The 21,336-nt window shown below is 27.9% G+C and overlaps 2 protein-coding genes across 3 annotated transcripts; one reads left to right on the top strand and one right to left on the bottom strand.

Annotated features, from left to right (window-relative positions):
* Window positions 1–1,097: 1,097 nt before the first annotated feature.
* Window positions 1,098–3,731, top strand: LOC112696216 (uncharacterized). The gene is made up of 3 exons (XM_025748850.2): window positions 1,098–1,859; window positions 1,940–3,130; window positions 3,228–3,731. The coding sequence occupies exons 1-3, from the start codon at window positions 1,188–1,190 to the stop codon at window positions 3,495–3,497; spliced, it is 2,133 nt and encodes a 710-aa protein (XP_025604635.1). The 5' UTR covers window positions 1,098–1,187; the 3' UTR covers window positions 3,498–3,731.
* Window positions 3,732–8,906: 5,175 nt separating this feature from the next.
* On the bottom strand, window positions 8,907–16,245 carry LOC112696215 (ent-copalyl diphosphate synthase, chloroplastic). 2 transcript variants are annotated; one of them, XR_003150682.3, is made up of 15 exons: window positions 16,006–16,245; window positions 15,387–15,464; window positions 15,206–15,288; window positions 14,801–15,104; window positions 14,492–14,675; window positions 13,990–14,204; window positions 13,749–13,869; window positions 13,496–13,608; window positions 13,181–13,407; window positions 12,876–12,991; window positions 11,715–11,813; window positions 11,357–11,602; window positions 10,421–10,544; window positions 9,463–9,843; window positions 8,907–9,265 (listed from the first exon to the last, which is right to left on the bottom strand). XR_003150682.3 is itself a non-coding variant. In XM_029287460.2 (15 exons), the coding sequence occupies exons 1-15, from the start codon at window positions 16,118–16,120 to the stop codon at window positions 9,032–9,034; spliced, it is 2,457 nt and encodes an 818-aa protein (XP_029143293.1). In that variant the 5' UTR covers window positions 16,121–16,239; the 3' UTR covers window positions 8,907–9,031. The 2 variants fall into 2 exon arrangements, 1 of the variants encoding a protein (XP_029143293.1); XM_029287460.2 differs by having other exon boundaries at window positions 8,907–9,267; window positions 9,648–9,843; window positions 16,006–16,239.
* Window positions 16,246–21,336: the final 5,091 nt, after the last annotated feature.

Below are 21,336 nucleotides of genomic sequence, written 5' to 3'. Positions count from 1 at the left end.
TTTAAAAGCTCAGAGACTAATTTGTCCTTTTTTCTTGTTTTTAAATGACAAAAATGATAGAATGGATAACAAAAAGGCTTGAATGGATTCAAACAAATTGGGATAATACAGAGGCCCATTAACAGGCTAACATATCAATATTATTAGATATTTCCATGGACACTTGTTTCTTTCGAAGCTAAAAACAACTATATATACAACTTTGTAAATGGATGATATTCAATTGTCAAAAGACAGAGGCTTTTGTAGATCAACAAGTTCTACTTTCAGTTGAGCAGGTACTTCTTATAATCACTAATTTTATTGAAATTAGTTTACATTAACCAAATAATTAGAATGTAAAGATAGAAAGACTCAAATTTAAGTAAATATCAGAAGTTTTAGAAGATTATACCATTTGAACTATAATTAATTGATATATTAAATAAATTCATTAAAAAATTATATTTTATATATTTTATTTACGAATATATTTAAATGTATATAACAAAGTTATTACAATAATTTATTTATATTATTTTATAGTAGATTTTTTTTATAATATGAAGTATAAAAATATAATTTACTACTATAATAATACCCAACAAAGTACTCTAATTTTTAAAAATAGATAATTTTTTTATATTTTATCAAATTTAAAATAATATTTTTTATAAAAATTAAGATAATTTTTTTTATACAACAAACCCTTATTAATATTTTTTAATTAAAAAATACTAATCATAATTATATATATTACTAAATATATATTATTATATTTAATTATATAATATTTTAATTTTAAACTAAATTTTTTAGAGGTCTAATTTATGTACTTTTATAAATTAGACTATTTGATTTTTAAACATTTAATAAATTAGACGGTCTGATTTTTACTTTTTTAATTAAACAGTTTTACAATTAAAAATAAAGAATTTAAATTTTTAAAATTTTAAATTTTACTTTAAATGACTTATTATTTATTTCATAAGCAAAATCACAAAAAAATATAAAAAAAATTCTTAAAAAATGAGAGATCAATTTTATTTTTAAAATAAAAATTTAAAATGTAAAGAATTCAAATTTAAAAATAACACTAAGTATTTGCATTTTAAAAGACATCGTTGCTGCTCAAATATCAAACACAAAAAGCACAAATCCAAATCCAATTCCAATTCTGGGTTCCTAATTGTATCATTGACGCCGCCATGAACAACGATGATGGGGTGCTGTCAATCCCACTGAAGAAGACTGATCCGGTGGAGCTGTACCTGCCGTTACGTAAGTTGGTAGCCTCAAAATACTCCGAGAGCGATGCACAAAAAGTTGAAAGCGTTCTCGAAACCCTAAACAAATGCCGCCGGGACATGGTGGAGCGTAGAGCGGACCTCTCCCTTCCCATGCAACGTGACTGCCTCATCCACTACTTCAAATGCCTTTCCATGGTTGAGCCACTCTTCACCTCTATCTCTTCCGACGCCGACCCCATTCTCTTTGTCTGGTACGACGCCTTCAACCCTGACCATCAAGATGGGGTCCCCTCACAGCTTAAGGGCATCCAGTTGGAGAAGGCCGCTGTTGTCTTCAACCTCGGAGCCATCTACAGCCAGATTGCTGCCTCTTGCGACCGTACCACCGCCCTTGGCCGTCACCTTGCAATCGAAGCCTTCAAAGTTGCCGCCAATTTCTTCCGCAAACTCGGGCAGTTTTTTGCCAAGGACGTGGTCTCCGCCACCCTCGATTTAACTCTCCTCTTCGCCGATTTTCTGCACCTCCTCTTCTCCGCTCAGGCTTCCGAGCTCGAATTACACGAACTCCTCAACAAAAACGACGCCAGTTACGCTTTCCAACAACACCGATGTGCCCTAGCGTTTAGATCGGTCAGTCTTCACTCTTGATTGATGATTTTACACTTACTTTTCATTCTAATGATGATGAATTGATGATGATGATGATGTAGGTTTATGAGCTTCATCGTAGAGCGTATGAAACGATAAGGAATGATTCGGCTGCACGGAAACATTTCCGCTCTTTTGACCCAACCTGGTTAACTCATCTTAAAAAGAAGGTGGCATTCTTATACGCGGAGGCTCGTCAGAGGGAATCATCCATCCTACCCCAATCCGAGCGATGTCATGTTTGTTCAACGGTCGATTCTTGTGCTCTTGATCATGATGCAGAATGTGTCACTGAGATATTAGTTAGAGGGATTTGCTCGACGAAAACCCAGCCATTCGAAATACAAATCCGAATGTACGTTGACCTCATCCTCTCCGAGTACAATCCTTTCAAGATTATGAAGGATGGAAAGTTGGTGGCTTACCCATGGGATATGCCTCCTCCTTATCCAACAGATTCGGCGATCCTCTCATCTTCGATGTCTTCTTCGTCCTTGTCGGATATTCTTGGATCCCTTCCTTTGAAGAAGACTGAGCCCTTGAATCTCTATGACTCCTTTGGAAACTTGATGGCTTACCCATGGGATATGCCTCCTCCTTATCCAACAGCTTGGGCAATCCTCTCATCTTCGTTGTATTCTTCGTCCTTGTCGGATATTCTTGGATTCCTTCCTTTGAAGAAGACTGAGCCCTTGAATCTCTATGAGTCCCTGCGCAGTTACTTTGTCCTCAAATACTCTGAGAGCGTGGCAAACAGAGTAGAAGGCCTTCTCCAAATGCTACACAAATTGCGCAATGAGATGCTGCGTGATGACCTTTCGCTACCCCTTCGCCGTGACTGCCTCATCCTTTATTTGAAATACCTTTGCATGATTGAGCCTGTCTTCCCTATGAATGCCTCACCCAACCCACCTATCTTTGTTTGGTACAATGCCATCATCCCTCATCAGCACTCTTCTCAGCATAACATCCATTTGGAGAAGGCCTCTGTTCTCTTCAACCTGGGATCCCTCTGCACCCGCATTGCTCTCTCCTGCGATCTCACCACCATCCATGGCCTTCGCCTTGCCATGGACGCCTTAAATGATGCTTCACGTTGGCTCACTCGACTGAGATACTGTGAGTCTCGCCTGGCATCTGGCACGACTGACTTGTCAGAACACTACATCAATATGATAATCCGTCAGTTTCCCCGCTTGAAATCGAAGATTCCTCGTCCCCAATCTGTTGAATCATCATCACCTAGATATCGTGTATGTATAATCATCTACCTTTTCAGTTGATCTTTTCTTAGTGCAATTGATTGATGTCCATCTTGATTTGTTAAATTGTTTGATTGAGATGATGCAGGCCGCTTATGATCCGGTCAAATATGATCTTTTTGCTTATGACCCAAGTGATGTCACTGAACAATTTCTTTTGGGATATTGTAAGGGTTATTCCATGGTTCAAGAGGTATGTGAAAGAGGATTGCCATGGGAAACACCACCATGCTTGGACCTTCTCTCTGAGGTTAGCCCTGTCAATATTAAGGATGGAAATCTTGTGGCCAATGCAACCTTAGAGGCACCAAATTCAGCATTGGAGAACATGAGCTTGCAGGAGACGACACTACAGTAACATTACCGTTGAAAAAAGCTTTAGGACTTAACTTTTTTACTTTGTTGGTTGATGCTAGAACTTTGATCTCCTAGTTATTGCGTGTTATTGTTGCATATCCGTAAACTGAACTTATTCAGTGTTTCCAATTTCCATCAATGCCTAGGAATTTTAAACAAGCAAATAATATTGTTTCATTTAGAATGAACTTCTGCTTTGGAAAGATGTGAATGAACTTGTTTCCTCTTCAGAAAAGGATATCATCGACCAACTATATGTGAGCATGTTATGATGCCATTGCTTGGTTCTAAGTATGTTGGTGCTGGAGTATGTATCACATAAATGTAATAGTTGCTCCAGCATTGTTTGTTTCATTGTTTAGTTTTTGTTTCTTTCAGTACTACACTCTGACTAATTTTACTGTTGAAAAAAAATGGGTTTTGCTAGTAACAGGAGTTTCTATGATACTGTGGTTAATTATGGCATGAGAAAGTTAATGACTAGGGATATCTTAATACAGTGTTTTGATATTTTGTTAGGTGCATGTTTTGGTGTCTAGGAAATTCCTTGAATCAATTGAGAAGATTGTTATTAGCCAACGTCCTGTGTTTTTGGTAAACAATGTGATTTTGGTCTTCTTAGGTCTGATCATTCTGTGTTCCCTCATCGTACTGGATTTTTTTCTCCCCTATTTCGGTTAACTTGTTGAAAAAAAAAAAAAAAAGTCAAACGGGTCTAGCAGCTGAGGCCTAGTTCAAGAAGTAAATTATATATCTTTTAATATGATGTATTTGCATTGGAACTAATTCACCAAGTATTGAATATGAATCCATTAGTATTGTGTGGGTGAGCGTATATTGTGGGTGTATTGTAGTGTGGTAATACCTAAGATTGGCGATTGTCCAATCTAATTGATTCAATATATATATATATATATAACATTTGAGAGTTTCATGTGGCGAAAAAAAATCTTAAAGAATTGACTATTCACAAAATAGTTGAGAAGTAAAACAAGTTAAGTTAGGAAAAGATTTGAAAATGAAATACAATATAAGTGGATATAAAATATTAATTAAATGCATAAAGAAAACTAAAAAATGGAAGAAGAAGAAAAAAAATTAGAAATGCGTGCAAAATATTTTTCATCCTTGGTTGACTAATATAAGTGAATATAGAATACTAATTGACTTTATATAATTACTATATGCATCTTCAAAGGATACTTGCTACTCCAAAGCATGTATCCAAGTATTTTATCAAGTGTAAAATGTAGATAATAAATCCTATGTCATATCAAATTTAAGAGATGTTTGATCTCTTTTTACTTTTGAAAATCATCCACACTTCTGAATTCTGATACATCTCCATCTCCATCTATCTTTTTTACTGGATTGTCTATGTCATGGCCCTCATGGTCATTGGGAGAAATAAATGCAATCATACATCAATGCTTTTGCCTTTACTGCTACTTTTGCAGCCCTTTAATTCAAATTCAGCTGTAATACAATAATATTAATTTTAATGTAACTTTAATTATGCATGCCACATATATAACGAGTTAAGTGTTGTGATTGGATTATGTATTGGCTTTCATTGGATTTATCATAGATGACAATTTTTTTGATAAAATACACCATTTTACTGATCTATCTGAATGTTGATTAGTATAGAATGGTTGATAAAATGGTGTCTAATAATTCATTGGTCTCAATTTTTTTCATTTTTAAAATTCAATTTTAGGTCAATCTACTAGTTTTGCTATTTAATGTTATTGATAATTAATCTTTAACTAGTTTATTGATGTAAATTGATAACTGGTATTGATAATTTGGTCCAATCTTCTATTAACTTTTTTAGGTTAAGGAATGTTGATAAGAAATAATAGCATATATGATAAAACAAACTAATATAGTGGGAAAAAAAATGAACCATACCATATAAACATTAAAAGTGTAGTTCTTATTATTTCATCAGAATTTTATAATGTCATTATTTTGTTTTATCTAAATGCTAATCAGTATAAAATGGTTGATAAAACAGTGTCTAGTAGTCTTCTAGTCTCAATTTTCTTCGCTTTTTAAATTTAATTTTAGGTCAATCCACTAATTTCGCTATTTAGTTTTATTGATAATTAATCTTTGACTAGTTCATTGATGTAAATTGATAATTGGTATTGATAATTTGGTCTAATCTTCTATTAACCTTTTTAAGTTAAGGGAAGCTGATAAAAAATAATAGCATATATGACAAAATAAACAACAAAGATAATAGCAATAATATGGTGGGAAAAAAATGAATCATAACATTTGAACACTAAAGGTGTAATAGAGTACAGAATGTATTTTAGTATTAAAAATCATGAGATTTATCTCCTCTACCATATTACCTAATAAAACTATTCAATCTATCATTTTAGTAATATTATCTAAAATGAAATAGATTTATAATTGAATTGCAATGCATGGTATCAGAAGGTATAACACTAATTTGCATGATTGACAAATGTTTGCATGGATGAGCTTCTCTTCAGATCTTTGGACTCTTATCTACACCTGTTTATGTTTTTGTTGCTATTTAATGTTCTGCATCAGTTATCTATTTTAGTTTGTAGTTTTCCATTGTTATCCTGATGAGAGCTGTTTTAGCTTATCCAAAATTTTGGTCAGTATTCAATGTCACTTATTAGAGTGATTCATGCATTTTGTTTTGTATTTTTCACTCTTTCCTCTGAGGCTTATTTGGAGATTCATATTCCAACTTATCTAAATAATTATTTTGGTAAGTGTGTATTGTCTTCTGTCAATTATGTATTTTGTTTGTTTTACCTTCACTTACCTATCAGTTGACACTCCAACCATTCAAATAATAACGCATCTATATACTTTACATTATTAATTTCAAAACTTATTATACTTTTCACTATTCATTTGCTACTTATTTGTTCAGACTCATGATCTGTTTTCAATTTTTCATGATGGATGGTGATATGACTTATGAAGATAATTTAAGGGAGATATATTGTAAATGCTAGTTAGGTGTTCTTAAAAAATATTTTATATGAAATATAACAGCATTTACAGAAAAAAAAAAGAAAAAATAAAACTATTTATATAATATCTATTATAAATGTATTTCGAAAGAAATTTTACATGTTGTATATACTACACCAAGATTTGATAATTAAATTCTTCCACTACATTCTATATCATCACACAACAAAAAAAAAGTTTACTAACCTTATTTAATGTATAATATAACAATGACAAAAAAAATGTATTTATTTATTTAATTTCATTCTATGTCACTATTCTCCTCACTTTCGTATTTGTCATTTTCTCCCACTCAAGTTATCATTTTTTTCTTATTTCTTTTGATTTTTTTCTATTCCAATTTATTATAAACAGAATGTATTTAATTTCAAGGTTAGTCACAGGGAAGTATATGTTATTTGATTACTACTTATACAGAGTAACCATTAATGGAGAGTTTGTTCATAGACATCATTTTAATTTTGTAAATTTTCAATCAATTTGTTCTATTAACGATAACCCTTAAATAGAGTTTAAATCTGCGATAGATTAGTTTTAGTCCATCAAACTAGGAAATACTATAGAAAATAAAAAAATAATTATACAAATTTTCTTTTTTTAATACCATAAATTTTTTATTTTCTAATAATATATAAATATATATTGCATTACAATAACATAGAATTATTGTTTCAAAAAATCACGATATTAACTCATAACTCGAGCTCTATTCTATTGTTTGCACTATTTACTATTTAGGCATGTGTGGACCAGCTTAGTTGAAATTAGCTTAATTACATGTACAATAACACAAAAATAGTTACATTTTCTGAACTACTCCACCAACTTTAATATTAAAATATTGAAAACAAGTTGTTAGACTAGTGTTAACAACTTCTCCACCACCCTCACAATGTTGGCTGAGATAAAGCCAAAGTTGAAGTACTGTTAGTATTCACTATTTGCTTCTCTTTTTCAACTTATCATTCTGTACTGTAATTCATCCTTTTTATGTTGTCTATTCTATTTGTCATAAGTTATCTATATAGGGCAATATTGCTAGCACCAACCTTATGGGTCATGTCCCCTACTTTAATATTCCTGTTACCATACAAGGCAATAATGATTTATTTGGTGATTTGATCAAATTATTAAACCCAAAACTAAACCTATATGGGTATAGCTGGTTTAGGTATTAGATATTTTCTGCAATGTTGAAGAAAGAGAAATGTTCAGAGTCATTATAATTTATTATTTTTTGTTATCACTTACTGATCAATTTAATATTTTTAATTTAATTTTTTATTCTAATACTTTAATAACATATTTTTAAATATTAATGGTTAACTGATGATAAAAAATAATAAATTCTAATAATTCTCTAATATTTTTTAGCACAAAAAATCTACAAATGATAATGTAGCTAGGATTCGGTATATATATATATATAGCTCCGTCCACTTTGTCACGTGTCCAAACGTGGTCTTGTCTGCCATGCATTCTTATTATTATTATTGCCTAAGGAAACCATTTTCCATTAGACAAAGTTGTCTAAATTAAAGGGATATCTATTCATTTCTAAGAACAACATAACGTGCTTTCCCTTATAGTAGCCCACTTGCTAAATTTGTTCAAACCACCACTATCTAATCTAATCTCCTAGCTTTCAACATGGGTCAATGACTCAAATGGGTTATATGTTTGGCATCCGTAATGCTTTCTTTTGCACTTAGGTTATGTTACGTGCATATATATTTTTTAATATATACTGAAGAGTTTAGATGCTATAAATTGATAAACATCATCCCAGACCCCTTTAACCTATCTTTCTAATCGAACTTGATTTTGTGTATAGGGTTAGTATAGTAAGCTACTATCAACTTGGATTGGTGTAGTTCTAAGCATGCTTGTCCTTTTAATAGGTCTATGAAATAACCTTTCTTTTTTTTTTCTTTTTAAGCTATATATACAATTGCAATTACCTGTATAAAGACTATTTATATATGCTCAACTTCGTAAGTATGGTTGAATTAACTTGGATTGGTCTAGTAATTAAGTTATTGATCGTTTAAATAAATGTCAAAAGTTAGAATTAAGTCTTATTCACATGTTTAATTTATAGATATACGATTGAAAAAATATAATTTTCTAGTTTAATAGTGTTGAAATTTTTTTTATAGAACTTATCTCTACTACTTTGGAATTTGGCTTCCGATTGTAATTAAATTTCTTAATAAGAGCAGTTTCTGAAATGATGTTATCAATTGATTATGTGTTTGATTATTACAGAGGAAAATTTGAATTAGTGGTATTTGACTATTTGCTCATATGGGAGCTGATGTATTATTTTGGAGTCAAAATTGAAGTAGGTGTGTAATTTGCTATGTTTTTGTAACATTGGTTAAATTGAAATACGACAACTTCTTATTATTCATTTATTTATATTACATTGATGGAGATCATGTACACTTGTACAGTTGTACACTGATGCAACTACAACCTATCTCATTTCATTAAAGATCATCATCAAACAACTTTCTCAAAGAGAACTTTAGCAACATGGAAGTTGATGGTCCTTGAATCACAAAAGGCTGCATAGTAAAAACTCTTTGCCACCATCAGGAAAGTGTTCTTTATGTTGAAACCAAGGTCATTAGTTGAAGATTTTTGTAACACCAACTGCACAAGTTCTCTCATCTCAGACTCTACTTCTGAAGTTGTAATCTTGTGCTTCCCATTGTACCTTCCAGGCTCATTTTCCTGATGCAAAATACAATCCAAATTAATGATGAAGCCATTTACTTATTAGCAATTTAATTCTTTTTCTTTCTTTTTTTTTCCTTCATATTTTGTGTGCTAGTGCAGCACTAAACTACACGACAAATTTTATGTGTAGGATGATGCTATGTTGGGGAATGGAATTCAATTACGCAATACTTAAATGCTAAACACCTCACCTCTTAACATAAGTGACAATAACTTAGTTGTTTTTGCTCACAAGCAATGTGATTGAAACATGAGTATTATTAGTCCTGAGAGAAAAACTATAATATGGTGCTTAATTCTTTTTTTTTTCTTTTTGGAAAAAAGAAACCTATGAAAAGAAAAGTCTCAGGATATGGTTGCCGTGTCACACTGAGCTTGTCCTTTTGGAAAGAATAGAGCTTGTGACACACTGAGTTGGTTAATTGGAGCAAATGCTGATATTGTGGATTGAAGCTCAGCTCTTCCTCTGAATTCCAATGTCCACCGCTTAGGTTTATTATATGCACCAATAGCCCTGCTTTTCCTTCGCAATTGTTCCCTTCTAATTGCCAACTTGAAAGCCATTTTTTCCACTGTTTAATTTTAGTAACATTCATGTAAGAAAAAAAAAATCCCATGGTTTAATAATATTGATTTTTTTTTAAAGTAATTTGGTTTGGTTCTAGTTAGTTGATGCACTGATATCTATATAAATTAAATACTTATTAGGAAGATAATTACTATTCATCTTTCTAGGAAAACAATGAAAATTAATTTAAACAAAAATCAAACATAAAAATCTAAACATAACACATTTAAAAATCATATTAGCTTATTATTGATTGCTTTTTATTTTAATTTTTTTAGATTTATTCAATTATTTTTATAATAATTTTTGAATAATTATATAAAAAAGAATATAATCAAATAATAATAACAAATTTACACTATTTCTACGTTACTAACATTCTATTTTCATTTTGTTTCTTTCCACTTGGGTAGTTTCAAGTACTATTTGTTACAATGGTCAAATAGACATATTTGATAGATTATTATTCTTCTTAAAGATAATTTTGTAATTTCTGATATAAATTCTCAAGTTTTATCAATTAAATGACATTAATAATAAATCATGTAATAGGAAATACATGAGAACAAAAAGATACTTACTGCATGATGCATGTCATATCCAATTTCATGACCATGAGATACGAGTATATCCCAAGAAATTTGATCTATATCTGCAACCAAAGTCTGAGCAAGTTCCTGTCCTGTTTTATTCTTCTTCAACCTCCTGCAGATAACATTCAATCCACCCTTTAATGTGTTCAGTTTCTAGAAACTAACGACAAAAACGAAAGGACCACTGTAGCTGATCCCTCCAACTTTCCAGAACTCATTTCATAGAAAGTATCGAAAACTAAATAACTTTAAAAAAATAAAAAATATCTAAATTTCAACATGCAGTATACATTTGTGAAGATTTATAGAGTACACTAGAGTACTTACCAATATTTAAAAAAATCCAAATAAAATCACCTATGCTATCAATCTAAAAATATAATCATTCATAAAAAAACATATTTAAATATTTAATTATATTTTAATATTTTTATTATATCTAAATATAATTTATATCAAAATATGTTGAGCCATAAATAAATGTATTAAAATTTTAAAATAATAAATATATTTAAAAATAAAAAAGTAGTAAAACATATCATAACTATTTGTTTATTACTATGGAGAAGAATAATTACTATTAATATGCATGCAAAATCTTTGGTTAAAAATACATATATATTTGTTTGTCACACCGCACATATAAAAAAACATTTTAGTAAAGCTTCCTACCATTTATTTTATATATATCTATGTATATCATTAGACAATAAGAGAAAGAGTATGTTAAATTGACACAATAATTTTAAAATTAAAATTAAATGTTCGATATACTACATAAAAACAACAAAGATAGCTAAGTGTGATGAAGTATGATTAATAAAAAAAATTGGGGTCATGCAGATATCTAATGTTTTTAGATATTATTAGCATGTTCCATTAATTTAGGTGACATTAAAAAAAGTAAAAAGGAAAAAAAGTTACCATCCAACAGAATTGTCACATTTGTCAAAGCATTGAGTGAATTTTGTAACGAAATCTTTTCTTGAATCAGCATCGTCATCGGTAACATAGGATGCTATTGTTTCAAGCAATGCAGTGGTCTTGGCCCATGCAAGCCTCTCCTGAGACCTTTCAGGTTCATAGATGCTGGCTGCCGCCAAAAAGTATGCCAATAGCAGAGAGTTTTTGCTCAGTCCAAATTCTGCTAATTTCAAATTTGAGTACCACCTAAAATATATTTATCTATTGTCAAATTCAATTGTTATATCATAAAATTGTTAAATAAAATTAAAGACAAATGAAATTTACTGATAAAGATTACTTAATTGTGTAATCTTACTCTTGAATCTTTTTCCATTCTGTTAGATGGACAGCTTGGCAGTTGTTGTAATCTAATTTAGCTAGGTCCAAGTAGTGGTTGTTGTTTACAATTGGCATCCTATATACAAATAAAATCATAAGTGATGAGTACTACTATTTGAATTTAATATTTACAAATTACTTTTAACAATATATATATATATATATATATATATATATATATATATATATATATATATATGCTAAATGTTTTTGCTATTAACTTAGGTTTTGATTTCATTCTATTATAATAAAATTAGTTATGCTAATCATTATGGAAATATGTGTCAAATTATTCTTATAACAAATTTAGATGTATGTTTTGCATTTTGGACATTTTTAGTTGAAATAAATTTTTGTTAAAAAAGGAAAGAAAAAAGGAATATTCTTTAATACATTAGAGTTTTTATTTTTCAAATAATAATTGTATAATATCCAATCGTGCATATCTATAAGTGGATGTTCCAACAAGTAGCAACAACATTACATGTAGAAGTCTCTCTCTAGTGACAATAAAATATGGGTTTGTCGTTATCATATTCTTCTATCATTTTTAAAAATATACGAAAAGAAATGAAATTTTATATATAAGGTCAGTATATATATATATATATATATATATATATATATATATATATATATATATATATATATATATATATATCACTCATGACACGAAGATTGTTTTCAAAGAAATAATATCATAGGCCCAAATTATAAATAATTATAATTTCATATATTTATTTAGTTACTTAGTCTTAATACCATTATTTTAATTAAAAAAATTATAATTTCATGTAACATGCATGATAGATTATTGTGCTCTTATGGCATTATTACTTGTGATTTAATGATATGAAGCCAAGTGTTAATCTTATTATTATCAAATAATAATAATAATAATAATAATAATAATAATGTGTAAATTTTACTTTTATTAACTTTTATTTAATAAAGTAGAAATTTAAATTGTTAATTAAAAAATAAATTTAAATTAATTAGATACATAATTAATAAATAATATTGATTGTTTTCATCAACTATTTAAATATATTTAACATACTAGTTTAGGTTTTTTTAACTTAAATACAAGTTTAAGTTATTAATAATATTAGGGTTAGAAGAGAAAAGTCGTAGATACCTGTAAAGAGTTTTGCCAATCCAAATGTCATTCTCACCACCATATTGATCAATGTAGAATCTTGTCTCCACTCTATTTAAGCTTGCATACCATGGGATGTCCAAAGCATATGCCACCTGCCCAACAAATTAACACATTCATTACAATTCTATACAAACCTTAGACCCATTTTCTATCCACGTCATCACCAACCTAAGTGGTCCAACATGTATAACATAATCAAAAACAAAAATTAAATTATCAAAATAAAATCTAATTTACATTTTTTTCTAGATATAGCTAATTTGTAGCGTCAATTGTTATACCTCTTCTGGCAAATTCTTCATTATGATCCATTTATCAACTAGCTGATTTGACTCTCGTTTTTCCCTCAAAAACTTTTTAGAAAAACTCTTTGCACTCTCAAGAATCTCTTCTCCAGGGAACATCAATTGTGTTGCTCTATATAGATTGAACATTCCGGTCAACCCTTGTGTTGATTGCCCAGCAAAGCAAAAAAATTCACCGTTTCTTTGGAAGTTTTCAAACACATCTAAGTAACAAAGTATAAAAAACTATAGTTAATTAATAGAATATAAATTTGTAGTATTTATGTTATAATATGTGGTTATAATACTTACTGGCTGGCATTTTATACCCGTGTAGTCTTAGTAATCTGAAACCCATTGCTGTGTCATCAATATCTTGAACACTCGAATTTTTTGCCCAACAAATACCCTTTTCAGTCCAGTAACTGGAATTTAATTATACAATTTTTTTAAATAAGAATAATAATCAGCATTTAGCCTACCACTACATGTGTTGGCCCCATCAAGGGTCATATCCTTGCATAATAATTAAATTAAATTAAATCAAATTAAATTAAATTATTACTTGAAAACATAGCTCAAACAGTTTTTGATATGTTGGCCAAAATATCGCGATATCCCAAGACGCTGTAATCGATCTACCGTCCAAAGATGTTCAAACAAATCCACTGGATACACATTTGGAACTAACATGCACATGCACCAAAAATAAAATATAATAATTTTATGTATAAATAATTAAAATTATATTATATTATATTAATAGTACATTAAAATTGAACAAATTTGAATTGAATTGAATTTACCTCCACCGTTGAACTTATTAATAGCTTTATTCAAGTAAGAGAAGCAATTGTGATCTTTGGTTTGCATGAGAGCAAACGCAGTGGAAGATGGAGAGAACAAGAATGAGCCATCTTGAGATTGAAGTTTTAGAAGCTGTTTCCAATTCAAGCCTGACATCCCTTCCAAGCTATGTAAAAGAGTTGTGGGCACTTTATGCATCACTTCTCTTGGTATTCTATTTTAATAAGGCCCACATCACACAAACAACACACCATAATTATTACACACACACTAAAGAGAATGCCTTTCTTTTCTTCTTTTTGCATTAGCTTCGAAATTTGTGATTCCATACAATACTTTGCCACAAAAAGAGCTTGCAAAGATAAGGTTGATTTGATTCTATTATGGAATAAGACATGGGTGTAGTACAGTGCTAACCGCTGGCAACCATATATAATAATAATCATGGCACAGAAACTAAGGTGCTAATTAAATCACATTAATTATTGAGTACTTGTTTACCTGGTTAGTTTTAAGTTTCTCTTGGCATAAATTTCTTTTAATATAGGTGAATCCTCGGGCACTTCAATGTTCAGCTTACGCGCTATGTCCATAAGTGAAGGGAAAGCTACTTCGAAACCAATTGGCATGTGTTCATCATTCTCATTCTGAAGCTTCTCAAGGTTCTCTTTGAAGAATTTCATTCCTAATAATAAATAATAACAAATTGTAAGAACTTTAACATAATGAAGTGAAACTTCTTGCAAACTAGAGAAATAAAACAAACTATATATATATGTAATATTATATTTACTTTACTATATACCATACCTTTGTCACATTGTTCAGGATGCATATTCCATGTTTTTAATGCAACGACACAAGCCAAGGTGTTGAGGATTCGATCATGGGCTGAGAATACTTGACTGTCACCCCAAGAACCATCAAGGAGTTGGTTGTTTGAAATCCATTCAAGGCTTTTTGGAAATTGAGGAGAACCACTTCCTTTAACATCTTCAACAAGAGCAACCCATGCTGTGTCATAGGCAGACACTGATATCTCTCCATCTTCCATCGAATCCAACAATGATTTTATAGCTTTCACCCGTTTTTTGATCTCATCCTTCACTTCAACCTAAATATTAAATAAAATCCCGCAAACACAGAGATTAACATAGATCTGAAAACTTATAATATTATTAAGATGAACTTAATTAACTAGCTAGTAGTACATACCTCAGTATTTTGCTCCTCTTGTATTGTTTCGTCTACATTAATCTCATTCACCTTTAAGGTTGTTATGCCACCCTCCAATGTTTCTAAATATTATTTTTAATTTGTATAAGAATAATAATAATAACAAAATTTAATTCAATAATAAAAATTTTAGAAATAAAAAATGAAATTATATATATACCTCGTGGTTTCGAGACAGCTCTGTATCTTAATGCCTCTTGTTTTTTGCCTTTATTATTAGCCTCCGAAAACGCAACACCTACAGTAATAATAGTAATAATAATAATAATGATATGCAAAGAGAATAAACCAATACAAATGGTTAACTTAGCGGCTTGTTTTAATTGTTATTGGTTGGAAGCAATGAATAATCAAAGTACTAATAAATTGCTTTCTTTAATTATCAGCTTTTAGTAAAAAGCTATAGTACTCCAATACTACTGTATGTATGTACTTTATTTTCTCCTTTTCAAATCTTTCTCTTTTGTTAGTGAAGAAGAGAAAACAAAAGACAGTACAAAATTCTAGCCTGCTTGATAACTATAGAAATTTTTTTAATTAATTAGAGCTAAAAGCTATTAACTAACAGAACACAGAATGGAATAATCTCATAAATCATATATTATGATGATTATCCTTTGATGATGAATAATTATATGCTTCATTCATACATATAGTTTCATATAGAGTATAATATCAAAATTTATTAGATAACATTATTGCTGATATTTATAATATATAGAAGCTAATTAAAAAGACGGTGATGAATGATTACTATATATACATGAAAGGAGACTTACACGCAGAGGTTTTGGAGAATATTAGATGAGAAAAAGGGAGAAGAGTACGATAAGAAGAAGAAAAGAGAGAAGAAGGGTGAAAGTAGGTGGAAAAGAAGTAGTGATGAGAAGACATGACGAGCGTGTGAGTGAGAAAGAAGAAGAAGAGAGTGTTTGATAAACAAAAAAGGGAGGAAAATGGGAATGGGAATGGAAGCAGACAGAAATGAGTTGGTAGGAGATTCCCGTTAATGGGTGCATGGGATCAACCTTCTACTACACTGCCCCTTTTATTGACGCACCCACGAGGGGGTAAAACTGTCCTTACACTGAATTATTCAGTCATTTTCTGAATTTCGATGTAATTATAATTCTAAGAATTATATACGCTGCACTGACTAGGATTTCGATCCTCTAAATTGAGTAAGGGACCAAATTTATCTCAACAATAAAAAAAACAAAATATTAATTATCTAAGAATTACTAACTGCCTATGAATGCTTTTATTGGATAAAAATTAAGTTTAATTACGCTGTGAGCCTCTATAAATTTTGCAAAATTTTTAATTTGGTTTTTATATAATTTTTTTTGTTTTTGCATCAATTTTTTTTAATTAGATCATTTTTTATAGTAATTGATTTAATTACATAAGAAACTGATTAAAAAAATTAATACAAAGACTTAAATAAAAGAAAAAAATATAAGAATCTAATTAAAAAATATTTTGATGCAAAAACTCAGTTAAAAGAAAAAGAAGTATAAAAATCTAATTAAAAATTTAATGAAATTATAAAAATTAATAGAATAATTAAATTTAAAAATTATATAAATTTAATCATATATAATTAATTATTTATTCTTTTTACTTTGCAGTTTTATAGTGATGACGATGTGTGAATTCAATGTAATATTTCAAATTATTAGTACATGTTATTTGAGTTTTTAAAACTTTTAAAATATTATTTTTTTGCTAATATGTCATACTAATATAACCAATTATACTGTATGTATAAAAGGATTAGCATAATAGATAGAAGTTGATATTTGGCATTTTATAAAATATTTTTATATTTTTATAAATAGATTTAATTATTTAATTATATTAGATTTAATTATTTAATAACTAATTTTTAATTAAAAATTTATAAAATAATATATAAAAATATATAAATACATAATAACTCATGTGATGACTAATTTTTTATATAGACATAGTATTTTTTGTAATAAATTAGAAGGTAACTTGTTGCTTACATAACATGTGCACAAAACAAAATAGTAATAGACTAATAGTTACTCTCTCTTTTTTAAATAGATATCTGTTTTATTTCTTAAATTAATTAAAACAATACAAAAATATTAAAAATAAAAACAAAAAATAAAAATACAAATTAGACGCAACTTAATATTTCCTCACCTCTATGACAATACAAATCGGTTGTTCATCCAAAGTCAAATTTATGCAAACTCATATTTGTGTAGATAATTAATTAATTATGTACTCACGTCCTGAACAAATGTTAAACGTAGTAATTCTAACATGCATTAATCGTCATATATATATAATCTTCCAATAATATAAGATTTATTTAAAAAATTTTAAAAGTTATTTTTCTATTTTTAATTTATAAAAAATTATATTAACAGTGTTTGGTATAATATTTTAGATATATTTTTAACTTTTTAAAAAATTATTTAAAAATTTTTGAAAAAATTAAAAGATTTGGTTTTTTTCTTTTTAAAAATTATTTTATCATTTTTATTTATTACACAATTTTAAAATAAATATTTTTATAATAATTTTTTAAATATAAAATAACTTATTTATAAATTATTTTTAATATTAATTCTTATATTTTAAATTTTTTTCAAAAAACTTAATTAAATTATTTACTCAAATTGGCTCATAGTAATTTTCATTTTTAAGACATGCATCAATTGTATTATTATTATTTATTTAGTTATGAGCAATTTTAATATTATTACTGTTAAAAAATTATTTTTTTTTTAAATTTCAAATAAAAAATAATAAAAATGATTATATCTCTAACACTATTTTTAAACAAAAACCTAAATTTAATGAATATAAAATTCTAATATCATATTATAAAATTATTTTTTTGAAAAACTTAAATTAATAAAAAATATAAATAATTATATTTCGTATATATCATTATCATATTTTCACCCCTTCTTATAGTTATTGCTCTTCAATTGATTATATTGTAGAAACTAAAAAGATTATACTTAGAAACATGTATTAACGGCCAATTTTTTTCTGTCAATTTCTTCCTAACGCATGCATGCTTTAATTTTAAATAATAAGATATTATGCGTCATATATATACTTTGAGAAATACAAAGATTTACTATGAATTAAGACAATGAATTATACATGCATTTCGATATGAGAGTGGGACTGCTGAAATTATGGAATGATGAGTCCGTATTCATAAAATACGTGTCACATAAACGAGTCACATATTCTTAGCTAGGAATAACATCATTAAACTTTTCTTTGGTATTTTCGCATCTAGCTAATTTATTTAATTATTATAACATAAACTATATATAACTCAATTGAGATTAATCTATGATTAATTGATTCATTTGTTTTAAGTAATTAAACCTGAAACTTGAATTTTATTTTATATATGTAATAATTTATAATATATTTTTTAAATAAAATTTAAATCTATAATAAATTAATTTATCACCTGTTAAGTAATGTGAGAAATTAAAACAAAAAAACGTAGCTCTGATATTATTTTATTAAAAAAATAATGTTTAGCCTTGTTGTTTCTTCATTCTGAGTTTGAGTTCTCATCAATATTATTTGAGTTATTGTGAGATTTATTTTGAATGTTTTTAAGGTTGGGTTTGGTTTTGAGAATGAAATCGGATAAAATACTAAGAACAAGATATAAAAGATAGAAATATAAAAATTCACTTTATTCTCAATGAAAAATATAATTATAAAAAAATTAATAAAAATAATTTTAAAAAATAAAAAATAAATGATCTTTTATTAATATCTTCATATTTTTTGTTGTCAGAATAAATACAAAATATACTAATTTAATATTTTTGAACATAATATTTTTATTCATATCTCATCTGCTAAATATAATTTTATATTTTTATATCCATATTTCATTGTTTTATCCTTCTAAACAAATAGAACCTAAGTTATCATCTCCGACCCTAATCCTTTGGAATCCAATTTAATTAAACAAATTTTTATGACTAAGCATCAACCACTTTTAATGTGGATGGTGAGTCCAACTAATTGACTGATGACGATGAGCTTAGATATTAGTATTATTAAATAATCAATTTTAAAATATGTTATATACTAAGAATGTGAATGGAATATAATGATGTTTACTTGCCTTACATACTTATTTATGTATTAATTTCACCATATTTACAGTGCATGAGAAAATAATAAAATAAAGTGGAGAGGCATTATTATTATTGCTTTAATTTAATTTCTTTGACGGACCGTACCCTTGTAAATGGTAATGTTGATTAAACTCGATGTAAGTAGATGGAAATGGTAATAGAATAAAATTGCACGGTCTATAAATTATTGAGAAGACAACCATGGTTATGATAAAATTAATGGCTAGTTTAATAATCAGACACATTACCTATCTAATTAACCGTAGGATTACATAATTTAACACATTATGAGAAACTACTCTATTTGCATATAAAAAAATGATGGAACGTAATAATTCAAGGCCTACCTAATTAACGGTTACTTTAATCTGTTGACCATTTATATAAGGTTTTGCAAACACTTCAATAATCAATATTTACTCATATGTCTACTTATAAACACTTCATCAAAAAGTAAATTTCTCTGTTAATATATTATTGCAATAGCTTCTTCAATGTTAATTAATGATATATTTGTATATATCACATAACCCAACAAGATTATTGATTTGTGAACTTGTGTTAGGGATGATTAAAAACGACAATTATTATTATCCTGGCTTCTAGCGATGGTTTATACAATGGAATCTTCACCCTAGCCACACCTTTGATGCTTTTCTTTCGTATTCATGTATAACTATCTTCTTCATTTTCTTTCATGCTTCTTTTAATGCACTCGACATATATTTTTGTCTTAATCTTTGTTGTATCTTTTATGGCATAATGTAGTTCCTAGGACCGCAACTACTCTATCTCAGCATTAGACAATTAATAATGCCATGCTCTTTTTGAACCATGATTCTATAGTTTATATTTATATATTGAATATATATATATCAACAATATTATGTGATCAATAAATATTATTATTTTGTCAGTATTTAATAAATAATAGTTTGTATTTATATTTGTAGGTGTTTGTATACAAAAAATATGATTTATATTTATATTTATTAAATTTTATACACATAGATCAATATAATTTGTACTCACATTTTTTAAATTTATATATATAAATTAATAAAATTTATTTATTAAAAATAATTTAATATTTATGCTATCTAAATAATGATCAAAATTACTAAAAATCGTATTATATTCAATTTTAATAAGAAGGATTTATATAAAACTAATAACATTATATTGTTAGAGTAAATATTATTAAAATGAACATTGCATGTTAATATTACAACTAATATAGGAAAAAAATTTAAAAATTAAAACATGTAAAATTTAACTAAAAGAAATATTTAAAATTTAAATTCAACAAAAATTCATTCTTATCCTACTTCGTATTATTGTAGTGAATGAAATGAACCTAGCATTGATTCTGCAACTACCGATTAGTGCGAACACAAAACACTAGGCACTAGAAATTTGTAAAACATTCTTTTTACACGGAACACAAAAATAGTTTTCGTAATCCGTCCCTAAAATTATTATTTTATTTTTGTAAACAAAGGTACTCCGTTTAGTATCCATTAGTTCACGTTGTTCATATTTGGACATTTCTATTTTTATTAGTTTCTAATAAATCAGCTAACTAATTTGGACTAAGATTGAATATTATTTATTTTACAACACTTTATTGTTATATAAAACTGAAAACAATCTAGAACATAGAACATTTCCAATTTTTTTATTTTGCCTTTTGGATTTCACTGCAATGAATGTCTTAAAAGAATAAAAGTACCAATTAATTAAATTTTCAAAAGAAGTAATACTTTCTTTTCTTCTCTTTTCTATTCTTAATCAAAGTGAAAGTTTAAAAAATAAAATGTATATAACTATAAGACGATAAATTTTATAGAACATTAATCAGAATAAGCTAATAAGAGCCCAATACCATTTTCTCTCTTTTTAACACAAGATGAACCTTAGAACTTACTATACATGCACTTCGTGAAT

This window comes from Arachis hypogaea, chromosome 6 (genome assembly GCF_003086295.3).
Source record: "Arachis hypogaea cultivar Tifrunner chromosome 6, arahy.Tifrunner.gnm2.J5K5, whole genome shotgun sequence".
Taxonomy (NCBI): Eukaryota; Viridiplantae; Streptophyta; class Magnoliopsida; order Fabales; family Fabaceae; genus Arachis; species Arachis hypogaea.
The sequence above is the reverse complement of the archived record's forward strand: the minus strand, read 5'-3'. Positions and strand labels throughout refer to the sequence as shown.

Excerpts from the sequence above, each read along its gene's own strand:
- LOC112696216 (XM_025748850.2), top strand. The coding sequence starts at position 1,188 with ATGAACAACGATGATGGGGTGCTGTCAATCCCACTGAAGAAGACTGAT. Across the intron at positions 1,860-1,939 it reads GTGCCCTAGCGTTTAGATCG|GTTTATGAGCTTCATCGTAG; the intron begins GTCAGTCTTCAC and ends ATGATGATGTAG. Across the intron at positions 3,131-3,227 it reads CATCATCACCTAGATATCGT|GCCGCTTATGATCCGGTCAA; the intron begins GTATGTATAATC and ends GAGATGATGCAG.
- LOC112696215 (XM_029287460.2), bottom strand. The coding sequence starts at position 16,120 with ATGTCTTCTCATCACTACTTCTTTTCCACCTACTTTCACCCTTCTTCT. Across the intron at positions 15,465-16,005 it reads ATTCTCCAAAACCTCTGCGT|GTGTTGCGTTTTCGGAGGCT; the intron begins GTAAGTCTCCTT and ends TTATTACTGTAG. Across the intron at positions 13,408-13,495 it reads CGGGTATAAAATGCCAGCCA|ATGTGTTTGAAAACTTCCAA; the intron begins GTAAGTATTATA and ends TTTGTTACTTAG.